Below are 22,462 nucleotides of genomic sequence, written 5' to 3'. Positions count from 1 at the left end.
AGGAGAGAGAGAGGGAAGAAAACATTGATGTGTGAGAGAAACATCGACCTGTTGCCTCTCCCAAGCCCTCCCAACCAGGGACCTGGCATGTGCCCTGACCAGGAATCAAACTGGTGACCTTTCGCTTTGCGGAACAACACCCAACCCCCGACCCACACCAGACAGGGCCCCTCATGTTCACTTTAAATCAGTGTCATCGTAAGAACATTGCCCTGTCTCATACCTTTCTGCCTCCTAATTTAAGGGCCATTTTTTAAATGGGAGGCATTAATCCTTGATGTTTTAGTTATCATGCTTTGGCTACAAGTGACTGAAACTATTCACAGTGCCTAAGCAGACAGAGTTACTCTTTTCATACAGAAGAGACACACAGAAGGGACAGAAGAGACACGTGGAAGCACGCAGTTGCCGGCATTTGCACACTGGCTCCATGATGTTGGTTTGGGGGACCTGGGTGTTTGTTTGTGTTTTTCTTTATTGGCCTTTCCCTCCTGGTGATAAGACGATGACTCAGACTCTGCCCATTGAGCCTGCATTCAGGGCAAGAGGAAGGAGGGTGGTAACACACCAGCTTCCCTATAAACTCCCTTAACAGACAGACGTCTTCGTGGGTGCTGTGGTCAGTCTTAAGCCCCTAGGCCATCCTCCCACTCCCCCAGGAAAAAAAGAGGGCAGGCCATTGGGTTGCCATGGTTGCCTTAGACCAGTTCTCATTCTTTATCACCTAGGAAATTTCCTGCTCCAGAGATGTTTGAGATTCTGTTAAGCTAAGGGGAAAAAAAAAGAAATGGACTTTGACTAAGCAGCTAGGAAATGTCTGCCATAATGTCTTCATTGGCCAAGGCCAAAAAAACCACAAGTAAATAAAATAATCGTCTTTCATTTTCGATGATGGTAATGATGATTTTTATTTTGACTAAAATTATTACATTGCCACTGCAGAAAATGATCCTAATAAGTAAAAAATGAGATTTTGGCCTGCATTTCAGAAACTGTTGTGGTTTGAATATCCCCTGATCCATGGGCTTTATTTATAGGCATCTATTTTAAGGGAATAATTGTAACCGAGTACAGAGATTTAGCCATGAGGATTTTCCTTGCAGCATCATTTATAACAGACAAAAACCCAAATGATACTAAACGTCCAGCAGTAGGAAATCAGTTAAATAAAGTCCAGCGTGTCCTTCAGGATAAGACTGTGCAGCAGTCCGAATGAGCTAATGGAAGGTCACATGGTTGCATGGGAGTATGAATGCCATCTTGGTAATTTTGAAAGTAGCTATAAAATAAGATACAATATAATTTCATTTTTAAAAGAAATATGTCTAACAGATGTATAGATCCAGATAAAAAAATACAAGAAGTTTATGTGGTTTACTGTTTATATCTGGGTGATGGGACTATAGGTTTAAAACACTTTTTTCTAAACTGTACCTTCTAAATTTATAAGCACAGGTGCTTTTTTATTAATCAGGGGGGAATATTATAAACCGTAAGACTTGGAGGGAGGGGATGCTTTGGCAAAGGACAGCCATCTGGCACCTCTCTCGGTGACAAGCGCTTCTCTTCAAGCAGTTGAGGGCTGTGAGGGGAATGTCTCTCCGGGTGTCTGGATTGCCTCCAGGTTGTCATTATACTGAAGGCCTTTTTTCATATTCTCAGTTATTTTCACAGAATGGTTTCCCAGAAGTGACATCACTAGGTCAGTGGACATGAGTATTTTTTTCACTCATGATACAGTTTTCCAAAGTGCTGCTCGAGGGACTGTGGACTGCGCAGTGCTGGCGGCAGTGTCTTGCCAGTGCCCGTTGTCACCACTGTGCTCAGCGTTTGCTAGTTGAGCAGACATAGACGGGGCCTCGTTGTTTTGATTTGCATTTTCAGCAAAGCTGAGCACTCTTTTCTGTAAGTTGCTTACTTTGTATTTTTTTAGTCATGAGTTTTGCCATTTCTCTATTGGGGTTTTCCTATTTTCCTTTTCAAGGTTCACACACTCAGTGCTCTCCCTCTCTCTTGGGAGCGTGTGGTCGCCTTTCCCGTTGCCCTCTTCTTCCCCCCAAGCGCCTTACCTTTGCCTTTCCCTCTCCTATGCTCCAGGGGCCTTTCTTTTGCTTCTGTGACTTGTTTCCTAAGTCTACGCAGCCCAGCTAGCTCACTGCTACTACCTCTGTGACTTTCGAAATAAGGCTTCTCTTATACTGAAAACAGAAACATGCACCAACTCATTCTGCGCTGGGGATAGCGGCCCCTCTGCTGTTGCCTACCCTCGCTGCACTGTCTCCCCGGCTGTTTCCCTTCTGAGTTAGTCTCTCTCCTTGCACAGTCAACAGCTTTCAATTATCATGGCGTCAAATCTGTCACCTTTGTTGAGTTTTTTAAACTTTTTTCCACGTTTAGAAAATTACCCTTTCATTCCTTAAGCAGAATTGTGATAAATGTTCAATTCTGTTTTCATGCAGATTTTTTAAGGTTTGATCTTTGTAAAAAACACTCATCCCTTTAACCCATTGGTAAGGACTTAAATTCATTTTGCCCCAGTTTACTAAAGTTATTTCAATTATATGTTGAATAATTTTACCCATTAACTTATTATTCTTCCTTTGTCATACACTAAATTTTATATAAATGGTATGGCCTGTTTCCATCATACATCTGCTAATACAACATCTTTTTAAGTGATTATTTTTTTTAAAATTTGTCTGATTGGGTTTATCCCGCTTCATGACATTTTAAGCTTATTTTATGACTTTTTAAAAATTATCACCCACTTGAATGCAAAGCAGAATCTTCTACAGGCTTGAAGTCCCTTTGAGGACAGGAACTAAATCTTTCAGCATCCCCAGCACATAAAGAAACTAGTAGACATTCCCGGATGAATGAACTTGCCCTCTTGTGGAGCTCTTTTACCACCGTTCATGGTTCTAAGGCCCGGGCCGTCATTGCACTTGTAGGAAGAGATCGGATCAAGGCCAGCGCAGTCTCGCTTCCCTTTGTTGAACCCTGGCCACATCCCTGGCAAAGCCCCCTCTCTCATCGTCCAGTGGTCCAGGGGGGCAGTGCTATCACTCACATTTCGCAGACGAAGGAACCAAGTTCAGACTGGTTCATCTGCCTACATTTGAAAGACCAGCTGAAGTCAGCTTGGACATCTTAGCTCAGGTAGCAGTTAAGCAGGTAAACCACGGGACACTGGAGCGCCCAGTGCTGGCATCACTCTGCCTGTGCTCAATCCCAGGGTGAAGCCCGCTGTGCCCGCGTGTATGGGGATAGTCGTGACAGTGCCGAAGGATCGCTGTGTGTGCAGCAAGGCTCTCTCCATTCTGACTGCTTGTTCTGTCTCATCCTGCAGAGCCAGGAATCCCTGTCCTTTTCCCACTTTTTTGAGATGTTGTAGGCTGTCATTATTTATAATAGCACTATGACCTTGAAGTCCTGTAGGATATGTGTTTTGATGTATGTGTGAGAGTGCTTTGTTGTCTTGCTTTTGTAACTGAGAAGGAGAACAGTTAAATGCTGTAGCTGAGGAGAGCTGTAAAGTCAGAACTCCTCATCTGGGCCCCTTGCTCCGTATCTGGTATTCTGTTCCTCGGACCTTGTCTGTGCCTTAAAGGTTCCTGTGGCCGTTTTGGAGTTAAAGCTTGTATAAGTAAATTTCTTTTTGAAGAGGAAGTGAATACAATTATATTTTTCACTGTAAGGTAATGGGGCTTCTTTTTGCAAATGGAAAAGCCAATTAATAAACATTTAGCAACTGCTGTGGGCAAGACTCTTGGCATTCTTGTTGGCACCACAAGGTCCCTCAATGTGTAGAATGATGCAGAAGTCAGACCTGGGCCCAAGGTCAGGTTTCCCACTTCTTTGACCATGGACAAGTCTTAACCTCTCTAAGGTCCATTTTCTTATTTTAAAACTGTACATGAGAATTCCTGTTCTACAGACTAGCGGTGAGAGGCAAAAGAATAAACGTGTGTTAAGCCATTAAACTCCTTACCATGCAGATGTGGTTGTGCTGAAGATCTGCAGGAAGAGCGTGGCGAGTATATTCATCCACAGCAAGAACCGTGGGTGCTTGCAGGGCCCACTGCTGGGTGTGGGGGACAAGGGAAGAAGAGTCCACTGCAACTGAGGATGGGTGCCCTGAGTCTCTGAGAGCTGAGCTGCTGTCTGCACCATTTGGGGCTCTTCAGGGTAAGGGGGTGGGGGACAGAGAGATTGGAGGCCCCAAGCTCTGCCCACAGGCCACTTGTCTGGCAGGGCTGTGTTTACTGACTTGTTTGCCTGATGCTCACCTCCTGGCCTCTGACCAGGGTGCGTGGTCCACCAGCGTTCGTCATGGGCTTGCGAAGCAGACCACTGTTGTTGGCCCGTGAGCATGCTCAGAGGGAAGCCTGTGCCCAGAAATGAGTACGTTCTTAGCAAAAGCCCCAGGGTCGTCGGCAGCCTTACAGCTTGCTAGCTTCTTCGTCTCTCAGCAACCACACGCAGCTCTCCCGCTTGGTAATGCCAGCACCGTCTATCACAGAACGTACTCTGTTTGAACAATGTACGTGCTAATTAAAACTGGTTGCCTTCTCAGTGACTGTGAGCCTGTGATTGGTGTGATTGTCCTGAGATTTTTAAGAACTTTTTTATTATGAAAATATTTAAACATTTTTTTAAAATTAGAGAGCACAGTATAATAAACACCCATGTCCATATCACCTAATTGTTAATATTCGCTACATTTCTTTATCTGTTGTATTGCTGTTGAAGTACTTTAAGTTACAGACATCAAAGCATTTCACGCCTAAGTACTTCAGAATTTATTTCTAAAAGCATGATGTTTTTCAGCATAACCATAACATTGTTAGCACTTTTTTTTTTGAAAAGGAAAGGAATTATTTATTTAAAAGTTACACAGACTTAGATTAATGGCTTAATGTCTTCAATAAGATACTAAAGTCCTTTAGAATACCCACAGATGCACAGTCCTTCCCTCTCCCTGTGCCCAGTTGGGGGTACCATGTCTCAGGAAAAGAAGTAGAAGTCCATGATTCAGGCTCCCGGCACCATCAGCTTTGAGGCTGCTGCAATCTCCAGTTAATCCAAAGCCATGTGGCACCTTCTCATGGCCCACCAGCAAGAGTCCTTCCTCCCCTTTTCTATGGATGCAAAGTCTCTCCTGCTGCCTAAGCCGCGTGGCAAAAAGAAGCACCCCAAAACCACATGGTCCTCTCCTATTCACTCCGGAACCACATGGTCCTCTCTTTTCCTCTCAGAACCGCGTGGTCCTCCCCTTGTTAGCACTTTTAATAACGTTAATGGTAATTCCTTGATGTTGTCTACTCCAGTTGCTGGTCACATTTCCCCAGTTGTTCCCCAGAAGTTTTTATAGTTGGCCCATTCAAAACGGGGTTCGATCATAGACTACCTGTCTCATTTTGCTATTTTGCATTTTGGTATTTTATATCTTAATCATTTAAAATCTAGAACAGTTCCTTCTTCCCAATGTTTTGGATATTTTTGTTTTTCATTATATTGACTTGTAAGAGTTCTTGGATCTTTGTAGAGAAATTACGCAGTTTTTCAGACTCCTTTTGTGGTACAGCTAAATTTCTTTTCTTGTATCTGTGTTAGTTACTGGTGGCCAGAGGTGATTGTTTCAGTCCTTCTTCATCAGACCAGCTGCAGTGGCTCAGGAGTCGATTTGGATTGGACCTTGGCCAATAGTGTTTACTGGAAGAAGCGTTCCTTATATTCACTTCTTTTTTGATCTCAAGTAAAATTCTTCTTCTGTGTTTATACAGAATTTATTGGCCTAAAATGAATGCAGAATAATAAAGGTGGGTTCTGACTATCAGCCACAGATAAGGGTGAGAAGAACCCTAATAACTGTCCTTCATGTTCAGTTTGCAGAGAAATTCCAGGAGGTGAAAGAAGCTGCCAAACTGGCCAGAGACAAGTCACATGAGAAGATCGAGACCTCGAGTAATCATTCTCAAGTGAGTGATTTGTCCCTCAAATAAACCCGCAGGCAATTCGTGATAGACACACTGTTCCCTGTTGCTTTGAAAGGGAAGAGGGAATTTAGCAGCAGGGCATTCTGAAGGCTTTGTCACTGTTAGCCTGCTCACACTGAGGTGCACAGGACGTGTTTACGAGACTTCTGCCTTTTTTGGGCTGTGTTGATGTATTTTTGAATGGAAATGGTTGTTGAGATTAGGGTAATGCATGTCCCTGGCCCCTAGGAGGCACTCTCTGGCCCCTTTCCATCCCAGTGACAGGGCAGCACGTTTCCCTCCCCTGGTGGGCGGTGGAGTCTGCATGAAGGGTGCTCATTGACAGGGGCAGGTACCTGTGCTGGGCCAGTGAGTCCTCGTCCCTGTCTCCCTATTTTAACAGAAGTCAGGTGGCAGATGGGATTCCAACAGCTCTAGTTTAGCCGAAGGAGATGTGGCTTTCCCAAGAGTGATGATTGACTAAGATGGACCTATTTTAACCTAAAATAAAAACCCCCGCATTCCTGATGTCTCAACTGGTGTATGTAGTGGTGGGCAGAAGGCTTGACCTAGTGCCAAGGTTATAAGCAGAGACAGGGAGAGGCAGACAGCAGGAGCAACGATTTAGGTTTGGGATGAAGCATGTGTGATAGCAGAATGGTCAGAAGACTGTGGGGCTGGGAATGGGGTGTGTTGAGGGAGGGACAGAGGTGCACTTGGAGATACTTCTGTGAAAGCCCTGGAATTCTTCAGTGGTAGATAGTTTATTATTCATTAGTTTTTGATTTGATTATTTATTACTTAGCGGTTGGTAGACATTGGAGGTGTTTTATGACTGTTGATCTGGAATTGACATGAGGGTTACATGCAGGTGTGCAGCAGAGGACCAGTGAGGAGGCTGTGGGGTGGAGAGTGTCCGGCCAGGGCAGCCACAGGACTAAAGAGGAAGGGGTGGATGTGGGAGACAGCTGTTAGAAAGAGAACGAGAAGCCTGGGCTCTGTGAGCAGTTACGATCAGTTACGATGGTTGGTCTCGCAGAATAAATAGCTGAAGCCTCAGATTTACCAAGAAGCAGTAGGGAGAGAGGGGCTAGAGCTAGAGCCTTGGGAAGTGAACCCAGTTATGGGCAGGAAGCCGGCAAAAAAGGCAGAAAAGAAGTCCCACCATCACTGAACCCCAGGTAGGAGCCCACTCAGCATGTCAGTGCTGCAGAGAAGAGGGGAGAGAATGCCGGGGGAGCCCTGGGTCTGCCAGCCACGGTTACTGACTCTTAGGACAGGAGATTGGGTGGCTCAGGTGTTCCATGCAGGCAAAGCTTGATCTGTCTTGAGTTACAGCCCCAGCGCCTTGTCCTGGGCGCCTGGTGTAGAAGATGCCCCATGTGGATTGGTGGAAGAGAATGCACGTTAGACTTCAAGTGGACAGGAACTTTCCTGGTAACTGCTTTCACTTTATGCCACGATCATTCCCTCAGGTCTTCAAACATCGCTTTGTAAAACTAGCTTAATGGCTAGACAGTATGCCAGCTGTTTGTGTGTCAGAACTTAGGCCATTCGCATCCTGTAATTTGGGCCATCTAGGTGGTTTCTACTGTTTTAGTTCTGTGAATAACACTGTGGTGAGCGTTCTCGCACATCTTTGTGCAGGTCAGTTCTCGAAGTGGAAGTTTTTGGTTAAGAGTAGGGATATTTTAAAGGCCTTTGATGGACACTGCAAACTTAACCTGCAGAAATGTGTAGTTCTGACTCCCACCAGCATGGAGGAGAGTGATTTCTCCTGCCACACCCTCACCAACACAATTTTGTTGATTTGACAGAAGAAAAATGTGTTTTATTGGCCCTTTTCATTTTGTATTTCTTAACTGATTTATGCATTGTTTTCTGTAAATGTCAATTGCATATCATTCCCTTTTTAAAAATTAAAGTGTTAAATTTTTTGTGTTGGTTTCCAAGACCTTCATTTTTAATTGTTTTACAAGATTTTGTTTATTTGTTTTTAGAGAGAGGGGAAGGGAGGGAGAAAGAGAGGGAGAGAATCATCGATGTGAGAGAGAAACACCACCTGGTTGTTTCTCGTACACACCCTGACCAGGACGGAACCCAAAACCCAGGCATGTGCCCCGGATCGTGAATCGAACCAGTGACCTTTTGCTTTGCGGGACAGCTCCCCACCAAATGAGCCACACCGGTCAGGGCCAAGAACTTTATTTTTCAGCATGGATACTTATGAACGTATACGAAGCTAGGCAGAATTCTATCGTGAGCCCTCATGAACCCACAGGTCAGCTTTAACAATTAGGAATTTATGACCAGTTGTTTTATCTGTGCCTCCCTCCACCTCCCCCTAAGTTTTAAAATGAGTCGCAGACATCCTGCCATGTCATCCACCAGTACCTCAGCGCGTAGCTCTCACAGATGCGTACTCTCTCCTGAGAGTTTTTCAATATAGGAACGGTATTATCATTTTGCCTTTAGTATCTGCAAATATTTAGCAGCAGATATTTCCCCAGGTTTTTGTTAGCATTTTAATTTTGTATATGGCATTATTTTGCAATGCAGCAATGGGCATTTAGTCAAATTTATATACATCCTTCCCTTCATCGTCCCTTCCTTTCCCTTTATGCTTATTTGGAGGCTAAGTAAGGTCTTGCTGAGATCTCATCCAAGACCAGATGAGGTTTCCCCATCATGTGGGATGACTTATTAGAGAAGGATCTCAGAATTTTCATAACAATGCTGAATAGTAGTGGAGACAGCAGACGTGTCCATACCTGTTACCTTTCTTTTAATGAGTGTGTGGATCTTCTCTCTATGGCCCCAGGGTTTTTAAGTTGTGTCAGCTTGTAATAGTTTTTCTCTTTCCTCATTCACTGTTTCTTGTTCCTTATTATAAATCTTTCCTCTTCTTTCAGTTTGTGGTTCTGTATTATTTAAGGAGACCAAATATCCAAGTGTATTAGGTTTATCTGGGAAGTGTGAGTGCAGCGGCCTGAGTAATGGCCCCAGGTGCTCTCTTGCCCCTGAAATGCAGACTTCTGAACTCACACGGTCCCTCCTGGGCCCATTCCTTTGTTCGTGATGTCTTCGATGTGTTGGTCGTTGCTGTGTACTGGTCAGAGGAGCTACTCTCCCACACTCAGAAACAGTTTCTCCGTATGCCTGACTGGCTGCCCCTGTAAGGACCTGCAGTAACGCATGCGGTAGTTTACTCCGGCCAGGAGCCTGGCTATGAAACCCTGCCTCCCCCTCAGGCATCCAGTGTCAACGGGACGGATGACGAAAAGGCCTCTCACGCCAGCCCTGCGGACACCCACCTAAAGTCTGAGAACAACAAGCTGAAGATCGCCTTGACACAGAGGTAAGGGGGCTTAAAATCCAGATGCAGTTTCCCCACGCCCAGCACGTCCCTGCAGGCCACGTTCCTGCTGGGCAGCGTCTCAGGGAACTGGGAGGGACCAACCTGTCTCACGGCAGGAGGGGGTGCTGCGCTCAAATCTGGCTGCCCGGCGTGCACAGTGTGGTGGGGCCCACCTCTCAACTCAGCCGGCCTGGCTGTCTCTGCACCGTAATTCCTGTGACCTGACCTAGGATTCCAGAAGGTTCCATGACCCTTAGATCCAGCCACCATATTTGGATTGTGGGTTTTGTCAGGTATTTCAAAGGACAGAACTGTGACCAGTCTCTTTTCTTACTCATCAGGCAATTATAAGAACTATTTTTGGTTGTTTAAGTCATAGCGAGCTGCCTGAATGAAAACGTTTCAGACCTAAAAATAAATGTTTTGAAATCCGAATTTAATGGAGAAATGAATTATAGGAATGGGGTGAAGCCATTTCCCAAAATCGGTTTAAATTCTCAGTCATCAGTCCTGAAATTAATCAGATAATAATAGTTTCTGGTTTTTTCAGTCTGTATTGTTTGAAGCTGAAAGTATATATTTGCCTGTCACATTCCCAAGTCCTTGAGGCTATGGGATGAAGGGTATCACAGATTATTCCGATACAGCTGTATTTACCTTTGTAAAAATCCTTCAGAAGCAGAGCTGTCCTCAGCCAGGCCGTGTTAAGGGACGGCCCCCAGTGCAGGCTCAGCCGTCCCCTCCAGTCACGGCTGGCACACGGAAACACCCGGAGTCTCCGTCTCCAGAGCAAACAGCGTCTGAGGGGCACCTGATTCCAGTTTGTTTGTTTTTAAAAAACGTCTGCACTGAACACATAAGATCAAAGAGAACCACGGGTGTTTCGTGGCACTGTGGAGGGCCCCTCAGGCCGGTGGGGAGAGCCCTGGTACCGCCCTCGGGGCCCCTGTTGCGGTCTCCTCGACTCTCAAACCCGGATTCCTTCAAAGGCTCTGTGGAGGTGCCAGTGACAGTGGGACCATCCTCAGTCACCTGTGTGTAAAACCCGGGGTCCTTGGGCTCCACGGTCGGTGGCAGGAACTTGTCCAGAGGGTGCAGGAGCTTCTGTGAGGTTGTTGGTGGGCCCCACGGTCGGCCGGCACCTCAGGGGCTCTGCCCGTGAGGCTTGTTTCAGGAAGGAAGGGGTCACATGCAGCGTCAGGGCCCGGCTGGGAGTGGGCAGGAGGCGTCTTTACTCTGTGGCCTTATTCTGAGCTTGGTCTCTTCCTTCTCTAAGAATTCTGTTCTTTTCTAAAGTGATTTCTTTAAGAAAATAGACTGGCTAGGTGACAGGTTTGCACTAAAGAGAGAGGCCAGCCCCTCTCGGCACTAGTTGTCCAGCCAGCCCATGGGTGGGAGAGGGGGTGGCAGAGGGACGGACAGCCCACGCTATCCCAGTCACTGTCGGGCCTCTGCCTTGCAGTGCTGCCAACGTGAAGAAATGGGAGATCGAGCTACAGACCCTGCGGGAGAGCAATGCCCGGCTGACGACGGCGCTGCAGGAGTCCGCCACCAGCGTGGAGCAATGGAAGAGGCAGTTCTCCATCTGCCGCGATGAGAACGACCGGCTGCGGCACAAGGTGGGCTCTGGGGGAGCTGCGGGGGACGGCCAGCAAGGGGGGGGGAGGGGTGTCCATGCCCCTTCTCCCCACCCCTACTTTGCCTTCATCCCCACCAGCAGGAGGAAGACTTGCCACCGCCCCCCTTTGAACCTCCCTCCGTCTCAATAACTGATTTATTACTTTTATTGAACCAACTTTTATAATTCCTATTGCAAAGGAGAGATAAGTGGGAGACGTCAGCATTGCCCCTTGCAGACAGCACCCTCTGCTGCCCGCTGTGGGTTGGCCATTTCTGGTGGGTACCCCTTCCTGGGCATTTTCTGTGGTCCAGTGATCTGAGGTGGAGGAAGGGGATCCAGGGGGTGAGTGAAGAAAATACATTCAGGAAATGTGAGGCACGTTTGCCCAGAAACCCTTTCACGCCAATCTCTGTTTCTGAAGATGTGACTGTGGAGGGGAGAAGGGAATCTTTTCTCCCCACCCTTGAAGGGGGAGGCGGGCGAGTGCTGACCACTGTCCTGTGCCCACTGCTCTCCTCTCCTGACATACGAGCGTTTCAGCTGGAGTTCCCTGCAGCCTTCCCTGTAGTCACGCACACTCTTTATGGGTGGGCTGAGTCGATGAGGTAATTCAGGGAGGCCTGAGAATCCCCTGAGGTCGCTGTGCTGACCGTGTTTCAGTGGTTGGCATGTTTACCCCACAGCTATAAACACAGCCTGGCTGGTAAGGGTGGAATATCAGGGACACACGCCACATTGACACTGGTATCACTCCCACCCCCAGCCTGTGACCGGCCCACCTGACCTGGGTGGAGCCACTGGAGACCACCACTCTGTTTCACCATCCTGCTTGGCGCAGATGGCACAGAAAACTGCCTGGTGTCATTTTTTCATCTCAGGGCCCAGAGTGCTGACAGCGAGGGGCACACGGCCAAGTGCTGACTCTGCAGGTTCCCTTCCGGGCCAGCTGATCTGCCTGCTGGAGGGATCTATTGCCCTTTCTTTCCCCAAGAACAGCCGATTGGCACTTAAGGATGAGAACCAAAGAGCAGGGCCACGGAGTGAAGGAAGTGCCCCCCAAAAGAGCATCAGCTTCCCTGAGGGGAAGCCCTGGCCACTGGTTTCCGGAGCTGAGGGATCGCCAGCAGCTCCTGTGGGGTTCACATCCCGGGGGCTGGTGCAGGCCCCCTCTGGCGAGTGGCCTCACCACCCTCACCCCTGCAGTCACCTTGAGTACTGCTGTCGCTGTGGGGACCCCACCAATGTGGCACTTCTGTGTCACACATGGGCTCCACTCCTACTGTCTACTCTGCACACACACTTTGTCCCCCAAAACACTCACCATCAGATGGCAGGGCCAGGGGTCTCGGCCCTGGCCTTTCTTTTGAGGGGTCAGGCTGGGGAGGGAGAAAAAAGTGCTCTCCGGGGATTTGCTGACTCAGCTGGCAAGTCTGCCGCCCCCCAGGAAGAGTGACCTGCAGGCCAGGCTCCAGTGCATCAGCAGGGAAAGGTCATCTCGATTTAAAACGTTTGAAATGTCATCATGTCCCATGTGGTGGCCACTGTCCTGCAGTGCTCCATTGACTACCCTGCTGGCTTAAACCCTTGAAACAGAATAATTTAGGGTGTGATTAAAATGATGTAAAATCATTCTGGGGAGAAGCTGATAGATTCTCGGGTCATCTGTCCTATGGCCGTGAGAGAAGCCAGAGGCCCAGAGCATCCCAAGGCCAGGCTTTGAGACTGGCTTGGCTCTGCTGGACGTGAGTATGGCGTCTCCTGCTGGAAGGGCCAGAAGCCCCTGGGGCAGCCGCATGAAGAAACATACGTGGGCTAGTTTATGGTTTATTTAAAAGGAAGCATAAACAGAGCTGTGGTGATCTTTTGTTCATTGACAAGAATAGACTAGAATCCCTGCCTGATGTGCGATGTTTACTCAGATTGACGAGCTGGAGGAGCAGTGCAGTGAGATAAACAGAGAGAAGGAGAAGAACACCCAGCTGAAGATTCGAATTGAGGAGCTAGAATCGGAACTCCGAGAGAAGGAGACGGTGAGTGACTGAATTCTGGCAGTGCCCCTCGGTGTCCTCTGGGCCCATGGGGTGATCTCTCCCCAAGGACACAGCAGGTGACTGTGGGCGTGTGACCGGCCCTGGCAGCTGCCTGGACATCAGCACAGAGACAGAGCCAAGAGTCACATCAGGCGCAAATACTCCCGAGTCGGCAGCCTCCTCACTGTGTTTATTGTGTGGTCAGACACTCAGATCTAAGAGGAAGTTGAACATTGTACCAAACACTTGGAAACTTTTTTTAAATGATCCATCATCAGAAGTTGGATTCTGCTGTCAAATTAATATAGCTAGAGGCAGCAATCATCCAGTCATTTATTTGCTAGGGAGCAGGACAGCTGAGTACACAGACACTAGAGACCATGGGCAAGTTTCCAAGCCTTGCTCAGCTCAGCTTCACAGCAGGAACCACAGGAACAGCCGTCTGTCGTGGTGGTGTGCAGGCGTCGTGTGGTAACGCGTGCAGTGCGCTCAGCCCTCAGAGTGTCTGATGCGTGTTAAGTGTTAACGTTGCCACCGTTGTTATTTATGCAGACAGTAGAGGTTCCAAAAGCTGTTTCCAGTGCTGTATGCGCCAGTTGAAGGATTTTCAAGAATACATTTTATCTGACTTGTTTTTACATTCTTCTTCAAATTTCTGTCTCCTGTAGGAGTTGAAAGATCTTCGAAAACAAAGTGAAATCATACCTCAGCTCATGTCCGAGTGTGAATACGTCTCTGAGAAGTTAGAGGTATGAGCGGGAGCTCAGACGGGAAGGTGTTTGTTCTGGTATTCTCTCCTCCAAGGCCTCTCCCCCCATACCGGGCAGTGGCTACACTCCAGACGCCACCTCTGCCCGCTAGTGAAGGCTCAGCATTGTTCTTTTTTCCCACTTACACGAAGGTGCCCTGTGCCTTAAGCATAGTGCAGGCGACTGTTTCCAGTCCACAGAAGCCCCTACAGAACCCCAGGGGCGGTGAGGCGTGGGGGTAGAAGGAAGGGCTGAGGGCATGATACCTGGGTGCTGTTTGACCTTGCCACTCCTCAGCCAGTGACCTTGCATGTGACCTGGGGGCAGACCTCCCCCCAACTGGCCTCAGATTCTGACCCACAAAAGGAGGGTTTTAATCTCCTCCTTTACCTCCCAGGCTCCCCTCCCTTCAGGAGCCCTTCATCCAAGCTCACAACCCCAGGGTTAGTAACTGGCTAGGGTTTCAGGACGGGACTGGGTGGCCTCTGCTGGCCATGCTGGGACTGGCGCGGAAAATGCCTTGTGCTGGGATGTCAGATTTTCTCTGCTGGGCACTTGTGAGAAGGTCAGTTAGCACTGGGCTCCCCAGCAGGCCCCCGAGTTCTGTGTTCCATGTAAGAATGTTGTCTTTCAGGCCAGATGTTGGCCATAGTACACTGCATCTGTTGGCACTTCTGCCAGAGAACAGACTGGAAAGAAGGGCACGCTGAAATGTCCCTTGCCTTGTGTGCTGGCTGGCTACCTTGTCTGGGGAGGGCGCCCCATGGGAGAATGGCTGCAACAGGTCTCAGCGGAGGACTCCCATCACTGTTCTCCAGGCTCTTCTCCCTTTTGTGTTGCTTCAGGCAGCAGAGAGAGACAACCAAAACCTGGAGGACAAAGTGCGTTCGCTGAAGACAGACATTGAGGAGAGTAAGTATCGACAGCGCCACCTGAAGGTGGAATTGAAGAACTTCTTGGAGGTGCTGGACGGGAAGATCGACGACCTGCACGACTTCCGCAGAGGCCTCTCCAAGCTGGGCACCGACAACTAGGGCGAGGCAGAGTCCCAGGTGTGTGTGTGAGGCAGCTGCAGCAAGGGCGTCCTCCCGCTCTTGCTGCTCCCGTGAGTGCAGGCGCAGTTGGTCGTGTTTCTCGCTCGTCTCCAGAGTAGAAATCTCTCGCTTCTCTGGCCTTTTGAGATTGTGTGGACGCAGGAAGACGCCGACTCAGGAACCCAGAACTAGGTCTACCTTAAACGTTCGCGCAGTCAGGCAGGGATGTTTCTATCTTTCCTAAAGGTGTTGCAACCGTATGAACTGAAATTAGTTTTCTAAGACAAATATGAATATCCTTTACACCTCCTATTTTTGAGTAATATTCAAAGTATTTGAATGTCCACTAGGTGCCCTTGTGGGGTGTGGAGATAGAAAACTCCTTCTCAGTAAGTATCCAGATGCTTTAAAGCAGCTACTCAGCAGACTTGGCCAGAAAAAGAAGACAAGTTTCTGGTGGGTGCGTTTCCTGGCCCAGGGGTCTGCCTGCAACCACTCCGCCCCTCTCGTCCTGCCCCCAGTTTGTAAGGCTGCAACAGTGGGCCTTTTCTTGGTTTTAATGTCTGAGCAGACTGCTGTGCTGTGAGAACAGCACACAGTGAGGATGCCTAGCACAGTGCCTGGCACAAAGTAGGTGCTTAATAAATATTTGTTCAATTAAACATATGAACAGAATTTAGTGTGTCAATCAAACCCCAGCAGAGTCCCTGTTGAACAGACCAGCATCTTGGTGTTCTGGGTCATTACGAGACATGAATGTACTTATGTGGTCAGACCCATGATTTGGCTCAATGGCCCTGTGGCAGGGAGGGTGGCAGGAGAGACAGCAGGAGCTGGTCTGACCCACCCCCCGCCCCACACGCACACTGGGGTGGTGACACTGGCATCGCCCTTACTCTCCAGTCCTGGGAAGGTGTAGCCTGGGGATTCCAGGATGACAGGTTGTCCCTGTTGTAGGGGCTGTGGAAGGCCGTGGCCTAGGGTGGGATCCGCTGTTGGGTCTGGACAGTTGAGAGAAGTCACACCAGCTCATGAGGGAGCATCAGCCCAGTGAGTGAGGCTTGACCTCGGCGACAGGGGAGTTTTGCCCAGGGCTGCCTCATCTCGGTCGGTTCGTGCTGAGGAAGGGACGGGAGCCACACACCTCTCCCCTCACAGAGTTTCTCCGTGGGTGTTGGGTGCCATTGGCATCCTCCTTGGGGAGGGACTGCCCTGGGCCTGGCACAGTGGTTGGCATCTCTGGCTATAGGGCTTTCTACACACCTTCAGGAGAGGGGGGCCTGGTGCCTCCTAACCCTTTATGAGAACCTCTCCTTCTGGGAGGATGTTCTCAAGTGGGTAGAATTTCTCCCTGCTGAATTGGGATAAAGGATAAACAGCCTGAGGGAGGACAGGGTACCCACAGAGTGAACTGGGCCCCGAGGGAAGTTTACAAGTCCTGCTGCTCTGCTTCCTGTAGCTGACACCCTCTGAGCAGGGGGGTCTTGTTTGGGTTGGGGGAGGAAGGACAGCAGGAGCACTGAGGCCCCTCAGGGGAGACCCCACAGGTGGAGTGGGTGTCTTGGCTGAGCACATGGCGCCCAGGAGGCACAGAGTATGTTAGGCCCTGGTGATTGAGGTGGAGCTGCTGGCCCCGCCCTTCCCCCCAGAGCTCCCATGGCGCTCAGGGCAGTTGGGGGCAGCCCCCTGCTGGCTGGGACTGCCCTGGGCCTGCCGCCTGGCAGTGAGATAAAAGGGCTTCTTTTCAGGGCAGGCCAGTCCATCTGTCCGCAGACTGGGCACACGGCTGCGCAGATTTGGAGCCCAAAACCTCAGCATGGGTCTCCTGATGCCCCCGACCCCTGTCAGGTGGCTTGTTCATCCCGAAGGAGTCAACTCAACTGACAGGAGCATGCTCAGGCTGCATATTCCTCGGAAGGTAGAGTGGCTAGAGCCACTCATGCCCCTAGCAGTGACTGTAGAAAACACCAGAAGTGATAGAGCTGTTACCAGTCCCTGTGTGTCCCTGAGCCCTGAAGCATTTGGTGAGCACAGTGTAGGCAGTAGGTGACGAGCTTAGGTCCCCTGCAGTGCAGCTCCCCCGCTCTGACTGAGTCACAGCCCTGGGGCTGGGAGCAGCAGGGCTCCTCTGGCGGGCAGGGTAGTGGGTTCTGCACGGCACGGCTTTATGAAGCACTAGACTTGGTGTTCCTCCGCTTTTCTCTAAAGGTCTTTCTTCCTGATGTTTCTTCATTTACTTTCTGTTGAGAAAAATGACCTGGACAGTCAGTCGAGAGACTGACCCTGTCTGCCAGCCCCTGGTTTGGTGAGGGTGGGCCCAGTGTGATGAAAAAGACCTGCGGAACTCGTCCTGGTTTTCACCTGAGCCAGCTTCACGTGCCCTCGTTTCCTAGGACAGCCATTTCCAGTCTCAGCACCAATGTCATTTGCTTGCCACTGTCTTAGGCTGGTGCAGGCAGGACAGGAACCGTTTACTCATGAACACCCAGCTGTGCTGTGCGGCTGGAAGATGTAGGACCAGGACTGCGTTTTTATTAGCAAAGTCTCCTGACTTTGATGTCTTCAACACCGGCTGCCTGACCCTGGATTAGCTTTCTTTCTGCACCCACGAAAGCTGGGGCCCAAAAGAGGCAAAGTAAAATTTGAAGCCCTTTATTCATAATGGTCCTTAAAAATAGCTTCTGTTCCAGTGAAGACCCAGCTGGATGCATTGCAAAGCTGGGAGTGGTGTGTGGAGACAGACTCTTCCTAGTGTCCAGGGAGTGGAAAATACCCGAGAGACAGGTAGGGACAGGTGATCAGGACTTAAGGGAAAGAGAACCAGCGTCCACACAAGACCTGAAACGTGTGTGGTATTAATACCCCTTCCATACTCGCCTGCATGCTGGCACGTCAGACCTCGGCTGGTGAGAGGGCTGCCCAGAGATCATTACCCCTATGTCGTAGACAGGAGGCAGAGACAGAAAGCCACAGGCCCAGGGTCACCAGGGGGTGAGCAGCCCACCAGGCTGCTCACCCAGGTCTCCTGGACCTCGGTCCCATGCCCTTCTCTGAGCCCTGCTGCTGTTCTTTCTTTGGTTGCTCTTGGGTGCCAAGAAAAAAAAATTCTCCTCTGTGCTGATAAGAGCACACGCTGCAGCTATACTGTTTCAGCATATGTCCAAGCCAGTGACAATTTACAAATGAGTGGATCAGAGCTGAAGGATCTGGTTTTGTGGAGAATTCTCTAGGAGAGCATTGTTTGGCATGATGTCTGTGATCTCAGAGGCCGGATGTGGGACAGACTCATTTTGCGTTCTTTGTGGGTGGTCTTAGTGGAGGCTGAGCTTTGGTTGGCTTGTGGGAGGCCCTGAGACCACAGAGCAGTAAACTGAATTCTGGCGGGAGGGTCGCTGTCAACTGCCCACCCCCTCCCAGACAGGAGCCAGCTCTGTGCAGGGAGCAGCTGGCTGCTGAGTGGTCAGAGCAGGGTGCAGGGGACCTGCCCAACCCCAGGACTGTCCACAGCGAGTGGCTGGCCTCCAACCTGCAGCCTCCTCGTGGACTTCTCTAGGCTCAGGCAGGCCATGGGTGGGTGGTTTGCCGCCCCATGACTGATGTGGAGTCATTTGATGGGACATCAAGTCAAGGGTGGAAGAGAATATAGTTAATGTGCCCCCCAGAAGCATCACCATCAGCCCCTTTGCAATAAAAAGAGTCCTTTTCATAGAGAAGTCTGCTCTTCTCTAAAGCCAACCACTGGGACCTCAGTGCAACCCTCCATGTGGCTGGTGCACTCTCAGAAGAAAGGTAGCCGTGACGTGAACCGCGGTTTACGAATCGCTGGAAGCCGGTTGTTTGTACCACCTGTCCTTCTAAAAGTTGATTCTTTTGTCCACTTGAAATGCCACTGGATTTTGAAGCGTGGATGGTTTCAACTGGAAGCTTGCAAATTAATGTCCATATCTATTTTTAAATGATACACATGTAAAAGGTGTGAAAGGATTGTAATTTCTGATTCCATGGTTTCCCCCAAAGAAAGAGTATATATTCTGGGGATGGTAGGGGCGATGGCGTGCAGAGGGAATCCTGTGTAGAAATGTGTGCTACTTACACATCCTTTCCATACACCTGTCTCAAGAACACGGGTTTTCTAGTTCCTCCTTAAAGGCCAGCCAGGCAAGGTGACTTTGGCAAGAACTGGATATCTGGATGAAATGGTCTAGTAAATTTAGGACTCTGTGTGTGTGTGTGTGTGTGTGTGTGTGTGTGTGTGTGTGTGTGTGTGTGTTGGGGAGGAAGTAGCAGGACAAGTAGAAGAAACGATATTTTTATTTAAAAATATGTATGGCTAAGAGCCGTCTTTAATAACACTGATGGTGATGTTATTTGTTGTGGAATCTGTTGACAAGAAGAGTCTATGGGTCTTTTGTTTCGAGTGGAATTGTACAGAGCCCTACTCTCTTTGGCGATGCAGAGCCCTGTGAAGAGTGGTCCCCCGGGCCACCCAGGCCTGGTGCACCTGGTCGGAGCCCAGACTGTGGGATGTGTTGGCAGATGATTGACAGGTCTGATGTTTGCAGCTGTGGGGAATGTGTTACTGTCTGAATATAAAGTGCTGAGTAAATAAATTGTTGCAGCAATGTCTTATGATGGGACAGGCACTTAGGCATTACTTGCATCAGATGTAAGAATTTAATGATTAGTAGGAGGTGGACAAGTGGACTTTCCCAAGAGTACCGGGTTTGGGGTTTTCTTTTCCTTTTTTAAATGACATTTTGGTACAAAAATGATAACATACATTTTTTTTAAAGAAACTACAGATGAGTGAAAAGAAAAAATCGCCATTTTACGCCATCTGATTATAACCACTGTTAACATTTTGGCGTCTATCTTTTCAGACTCTTTTTCTGTGCCTCTGTATTTGTGTTATTACTTTCTTCACAAAATACAGTCATACATACTGTTTCATAACTTCCTTTTTTCTTTTTAGCACTATATCGTGAATATATTTCTATGTCAGTAAATATGTAATTTCACCATTTTTAACAGCTCTGTATGTTGTACCTTGGATGTTTAGTCATTTCCAGTTCTTTTGTAGTCAAGGATGCGATAAAGTCCTTTCTTCTAGCATCTGTGTGAACTTTTCAGAATATTTACTTGGGAAATTTTTCTACCATTGGACTTGCTGCCTCAAAGGTGTGGTGGGCAGTACAGTACCCTGTCTCCTCCTTTCCTTCCTGTGCACACAGGCGACTGCACTCCCTCAGCCCCTTACAGTCATGCAGGGTCTCGTGACTAATTACGGCCAACGAAATGTGAGCAGAGTGACATGTGGAACTTGCAGGCTGTGACTGCAACATGCCCACATGCAGTTCTCCAGTCCCCGTTCCCTCTGCAAATGCTGGTGTCCCCAGGGTAGAGCCTCTGTCAGCCTGGGTGCCTGAGGGACTCTGTGGAGCAGTCCCCTCGACCCCCACAACCCCCGACCTGCCCACCAGCAGGGACATGTGGTATGAAGACAGAATAGCCTTAAGTGTGACACCACTGGGATTCCAGGGTTACTTTGTCCCTGCAGCATAACATAACCTGTCCTGACTAACAACACAAAGACATGCACATTTTTACAACTTTTACTACATAACATTGCCTCAAATTGCCTTCCAGGAAGATGATACCAAATTATACTCCCACCAGCAGTGTGTGAAAATGTCTTGCTCCCTCTTTAACACTGGTGTTACTGTGGGGCTGGGGGCTAGTTTTCACATGCATTTTTTAATTAAAATGAGACCCTCACTAGCAAATGGATGATATTGTTGTGTAGTTTACCTATTCATTTCCTCTGGCCAATTTCCTCGTGAGGTGTTTAACTATCTCATTGATTTCTATGAGGTTTTTTTTTCCACCATGAATATTGTAAAAATAAAAATAAGTTGTACGTATGGCTTTAGAAAAATGTTCAGACATTGAAAAACACTTTTTAGTCAAATCTGTCTTTTCTTTTATGGTTTTTCCCTTTGCTGTCACGCCTATGAAGATCTTTCTGATTCTCACTCCAAGATTGTATAAATATTCACCAGGATTTTATTCTTGCACTTTTACTGGGTTTTTTTTTAAGCAGCTAAATCTTTGATTCATCTGAAATTTATTTTCTAAATTGCCCCAATGTCATATTTCCCCCCCAGAAATCTAGTCTTTCTCCACTGATGTGAAATCCCATTTTTACTCGATACTGGTTTCTGTGTGGCCTACACACGCTTCTGCTGTGTCTGCTGCGCACACTCAGACTGCATGTCCCGATTACCTACACTTTCTCAAAAATTTTCTTCAGTTTTTGTATATTAATATTTCTGAAGGAAATTTGGTATTTTTTTAATTCTATGTTCTAAACATCACTTTAATAATGTTTAGAATTGGAAATTGGATTGTTTAAAATATATAGGTTACTACAGAGAATATTAACATCTTTATAATATTTAACCTTTTATTTCAGTAAATGTATAAAGTATATTCTTCAATGTATATTTTCTAGTATAACTAATTCTTAAAAATTAAAAAAAAAATTTTATCCTCACCCAAGGACATTTTTTCACTGCATTTAGAGAGAGAGGAAGGGATAGAGAAAAACATCGATGTGAGGGAGAAGCTTCGATTAGTTGCCTTCCTACACACCCAGACTGGGGATTGAACCCACAGCCTAGCCATATGCCCTGACTGGGAATCAAACCTGCAACCTTTTGGTTAGAGGACAACGCTCCAACCAACTGAGCCACCCCAGCCAGGACAGGTATAGGTAATTTGTAGTTGTGGATACTGTATTGTAAATGAGCTCTGCAAATGCTGATTATTTGTATATGGGGAACACACCACTATTTTTTTTTTTAATGAAAAGGAAAGCCATTGATTTTCTGACTTGAAAGATTTTTAACAAGTTATATAAATGTAAACATTATGAAAAAGCATAGTGCAGGCATTGGAAGTCCTTCATGGTTAAAATCCCTCTGCCCCAAGATAAACAATCAACAATTGATGCATATTGTTCACATTTCTTTCTAAAACACGTTTTATCATTTGACCATGTGCTACGCCCCTTCCGCTACGTGCGTGCTTCCACTGGCCGTGGATCTGGGGCCTCTTTCTGTGTCAGCACGTAATCGATCTACCTCATCGCTCTTCACTCTGCACAGAGAGTGTGTGGCTGTTCACCAGTCTGTTTAACTTGGTAACTGGTTATATGTTTATTTTGTAACTAGCCAATTACTGGCTTCTCTTTTGTGCTATTAGTTCTGTTATAATTGTTCATCCTTTTGCCTTTTTTAAGGTACATTAATAGTTCTGGCTAGGAAGGATAATTTTACTTCCACACTTCTAATAATCTTATTTCACTTATGTCCTTGACGAGCACTTTTGGAATATTAAATAGCACGTATATATAGTTGTGCTGGTATTGTACATTCTTCTTTATATATATGTGGGGGGGGGGGTTATTTAGCGAGATTACCTCCAGTGTCTCTCCAAAAGTATAAATTTGACTCTTAATGTAGATATTCTTAATATTTAAATTTATGTATTAAGGTTTTACTCCTCTCTTTCTAGTTTGCTGAAAGTATTATCAGTAATGGTGTTAGAATTTTATTAATGCCTTTTTCCACATTTGTCAAGACCATCGAGTGATTTTTCTTTATCATGACTTAAGCTGAATCATTTCAACGA

The 22,462-nt window shown here is 47.7% G+C and overlaps 1 protein-coding gene across 3 annotated transcripts in view; it reads left to right on the top strand.

The window, feature by feature from the left end:
• HOMER2 (homer scaffold protein 2) overlaps positions 1–15,435 on the top strand; it is a 71,026-nt gene extending 55,591 nt beyond the window's left edge. For all 3 annotated transcript variants that reach the window (XM_045196437.3, XM_053912550.2, XM_071219470.1), the window contains exons 4-9: positions 5,889–5,981; positions 9,230–9,336; positions 10,799–10,955; positions 12,877–12,987; positions 13,656–13,736; positions 14,582–15,435. In XM_045196437.3, the coding sequence (XP_045052372.2) occupies positions 5,889–5,981; positions 9,230–9,336; positions 10,799–10,955; positions 12,877–12,987; positions 13,656–13,736; positions 14,582–14,770 (738 nt within the window). In that variant the 3' untranslated portion in view covers positions 14,771–15,435. The remainder of the gene's footprint in view (positions 1–5,888; positions 5,982–9,229; positions 9,337–10,798; positions 10,956–12,876; positions 12,988–13,655; positions 13,737–14,581) is intronic.
• Positions 15,436–22,462: the final 7,027 nt, after the last annotated feature.

The sequence above is a fragment of the Desmodus rotundus genome, chromosome 10, assembly GCF_022682495.2.
Source record: "Desmodus rotundus isolate HL8 chromosome 10, HLdesRot8A.1, whole genome shotgun sequence".
Taxonomy (NCBI): domain Eukaryota; kingdom Metazoa; phylum Chordata; class Mammalia; order Chiroptera; family Phyllostomidae; genus Desmodus; species Desmodus rotundus.
Note: the sequence above shows the minus strand (reverse complement) of the source record. Positions and strands in the feature narration are given on the sequence as shown.